Genomic DNA, 3,699 nt, shown 5'->3' on the forward strand with positions numbered 1-3,699 from the left:
ACTGGAATGATATTACAAATCATTAATAGAGTGATACCAGGAAAATTTCCCAACACTTGGAAATTAAGTAGCACACTTCAAAAATCCATAGGGTAGATAAGGCAAATATTTCAGAGAAACAAAAAATACATTAACTGAATGAAAATAAAAATAATCATAGAAAAATTTGTGGGACATAGCTAAAACAGTCCTGAAAGGGAAATTTATAGGAGATATGAAATATATACATTAGAAAAAAGGACAAGTCTCAAATCAATAATCGAAGCCCTTACTTCAAGAACCTAGAAAAAGAAAAAAAAAAAAAGAACCTAGAAAAGGAAAAGCAAAAGAAGAACAAAGAAAACAGAAGGATGAAAGAAATCAATGAAATTGAAAATAGAAAAATAATAGAGAAAAATCAATGAAACAAAGAGTTAGTTCTTTGAAAAGACCAATAAAATTAACAAACCTCTTGCAAGATTGACAAAGAAAAAAGAGAGAAGACACAAATTACCAGTATCAGTAGACATACCAGTATCATAGACAACAGAAGGACAGTAAAGAGATACTATGAACAACTCTATACATATAAACTTGGCAACTTAGACAACGACACTTCCTTGAAAAGTACAAACTACCACCACTCAACATGGTTAAATAACCTGAATAGCTATATAGACTATTAGGTAAATTGAATCAGCAATTTAAGAGCTGCTAAAAAGAGAAATCTCCAAGATCAGATTTTCTTATAAAACTTCATTGGAGAATTCTACCAAGTGTTTAAAAGGGATTAATGCTACGTCTACGCAATTTCTTCCAGAAACCAGAAGGGAACTCTTTGCAATTCATTTTTTTTTTTTTTTAACAGGCGGGTCCCCGCTTCACAAAGGGGCTTTATGGAAACGGAACGGGGGATGGGGGCGGGGGCCTGCAGGGAGCCCGCGGGGCCGAGCACGGCCCGCGGGGGTCACATGTTGGCTCGCTCCCGCTGCAACCGCGAGTTGTAGGCGCGGGACACGGTGTTCCAGGCGTCCATGTAGCGATCCATGCACATGGCGATGCACTTCTGCTCCGAATTGTCCAGGGAGCCCCCCGGCTTCCCGATGCACTTCCGGAAGCACTTGTCCGTCATCCTCTGCAGGAGCTCCTGCGCGTTAGCCACGGCGATCTGCACCTTCACCTGCTCCATGATGAGTCCCGGGTCTAGCTTGCCGCCGCCGGAGCTCCCGAAGTCCGAGCCGAAGCCACCCTCCATGGCTCCGCAAATTTGCAATTCATTTTTTATGAAGCTAGGTTTAGTCTCATACCCAAACCAAACAAATGACAGTGAATAAAAAGAAAACTACAGGCAATATCACACTTGAAATATAAATGTGAAACTCCTTGACAAAATATTAGCAAATAGAATTTAGCTATATAAAAAATGAATTATCTACCATGACAGAGAGGGGTTTATTTCGGGTATGCAAAGCTGGTTCAACGTTTGAAAGTCAACCAGTAAAATCCACCATATTATCAGGCAAAGAAGAAAGGTCCCATGATCACAGCAATCAGTGCAGGAAAGGCATTTGACAGACTTCAACACCCACTCAGCACCCTCCAAGAAAAATAAGAAAAAGGAAGAACTTTCTCAACTTGATAAAAAAGAACTACAAAAAACCTATAGCTAACATTATAATTCATGGTGAAAGACTGCATGCTTTTTTTTTAATTGGAAAGAAGGAAAAGATGTGCATGCTCACTGCTCTTCTTCAACATATTGTTTCAATTTTCTAGCCAGTGCAATAAATCAAGAAAAGGAAATAAAAATTTTACAGATCAGAGAGGAAGAAATGAAAGTGTCTGTTTTGTAGACAGCACTGTTGTCTACATAAAAATCCCAAAGAATCTACAAAAAGACTAGAATAAGTGAGTTCAGCAAGGTTGAACCAGATAAATATCTAAAATTAATTTAATTTCTACATGCTTGCAATGAACACTTGGTCACCAAAATTTAAAAGGCAATACCAGGGACACCTGGTGGCTTAGTCGGTGATCTCACGGTTTTGAATTCAAGTCCCACATTGGGCTATCTGCTGTCAGTACAGAACCAGCTTTTGATCCTCTGTCTCCCTCTCTCTCTGCCCCTCCCTCTCCCCTGCTATCTCTCGCTCTCTCTCAAAAATAAACTTAAAAAAAAAGGCAATACCATTTCCAATCATTCAAAAAAGAGAGAGAGAGACAGATGGACAAATGCTGAGGTATAAATAAATTTAACAAAACATGTATAGGACTTATATGCCCCAAATCTCAGAATGCTGATAAAAGAAACTGAAGATCTAAATAAATGGAGAAATATGCTGTGTCTATGGATTGGAAAATTCAGCATAGTGAAGATGTCAAACTTCCCCAGGTTGATATACAGGTTTAATGCAATTCCTATCAAAATCTCAGCAAGAATTTTTATAGATATAGATAAGATTATTCTAAAATATATATGGAGGGGCGCCTGGGTGGCTTAGTCGGTTAAGCGTCCGACTTTCGCTTAGGTCATGATCTCGCGGTTCGTGGGTTCAAGCCCCGTGTCAGGCTCTGTGCTGACTGCCAGCTCAGAGCCTGGAGCCTGTTTCAGAGTCTGTGTCTCCCTCCCTCTCTGACCCTCCCCTGTTCACGCTGTCTATCTCTCTCCTAGAAATAAATAAAAATTTAAAAAAATAAAATAAAATAAATAAAATATATATGGAAAGGCAAAGAACAAGAATATCTACAAGAATTTTGAAAAAGTGTGCTTATTATACAGCTAGATCAGTATTTATCATATAGCTATAAGACTTACTATATAGCTACAGTAATCAAGTTTGTGTGGTTGACAGAGAGAAAGACATATTGATCAAAGGAACAAAAAGAACAGAGAACCCTGGAAATAGACCCACATAAACAAATTTAATTGACTTTTGACAAAAGTATAAAAGCAAAGAAAGAAAGAGCCTTTTCAACAAATGGTGCTAGAGCAACTGCATATCTGGATTTCCATAGTTTAAAAAATGAACTTGTTGTAGTCTAATACCTTCAACAAAAATTAATTAAAATATGGAGCACAGAGGTGCCTGCAGCGGCTAAATTAGTTAAGCATCCAACTTCAGCTCAGGTCACAATCTCACAGTTTGTGAGTTTGAGCCCCACGTTGGGCTCTGCACGGACAGCTTGGAGCCTGGAGCCTGTTTCAGATTCTCTCTCTCTCTCTCTCTCTCTCTCTCTCTCTGCCTCTCCCCTGTTCATGCTTTCCCTCTCTCTCAAAAATAAACATTAAAAAATGTTTTAAAAATGGAGCACAAACTTAAATGTTAAACTATAAAAATTTTAGAGAAGAATAGGAGAGAACCTTTGGGATCTAGTGCTAGGGCAAAAAGTTCTTAGGCTTGACACCAAACTCATGGTCCATAAATGGAAAAATTTATAAACTAGACTTAATCAAGATTTAAATTTTTTACTCAGTGAAAGACCTTATTAAAAGGATAAAAAGATAAGCTACAGAGTAGAAGAAAATATTTGCAAACCATATATCCAACCAAAGACTAGTATATAGAATATATTAAAGAACTCTCAAAACTCAATAGTAAAAACTCCATCAAATTAGAAAATGGACAAAAATGCAAGAAGAGACATTTTACTGAGAAGGAAATACATATGATAGAGAAGCACGTGATAAGAGGTTCAACATCATTAGCCATCAGGGAAGTG

General features: G+C 37.8%; 1 protein-coding gene across 1 annotated transcript; it reads right to left on the reverse strand.

Annotated features, from left to right (window-relative positions):
* Nucleotides 1-843: 843 nt before the first annotated feature.
* On the reverse strand, nucleotides 844-1,241 carry LOC120236687 (mitochondrial import inner membrane translocase subunit Tim13). Its single transcript, XM_039239627.1, has one exon. It carries the CDS (start codon nucleotides 1,232-1,234, stop codon nucleotides 947-949), a length of 288 nt encoding a protein of 95 aa, XP_039095558.1. The 5' UTR covers nucleotides 1,235-1,241; the 3' UTR covers nucleotides 844-946.
* Between the last annotated feature and the right edge of the window lie 2,458 nt (nucleotides 1,242-3,699).

This window comes from Hyaena hyaena, unplaced genomic scaffold (assembly GCF_003009895.1).
Source record: "Hyaena hyaena isolate Hyena2069 unplaced genomic scaffold, ASM300989v1 scaffold_159, whole genome shotgun sequence".
Classification (NCBI taxonomy): domain Eukaryota; kingdom Metazoa; phylum Chordata; class Mammalia; order Carnivora; family Hyaenidae; genus Hyaena; species Hyaena hyaena.

What these genes read in the sequence shown, in the direction of transcription:
- LOC120236687 (XM_039239627.1), bottom strand. Translation starts at nt 1,234, where the DNA reads ATGGAGGGTGGCTTCGGCTCGGACTTCGGGAGCTCCGGCGGCGGCAAG.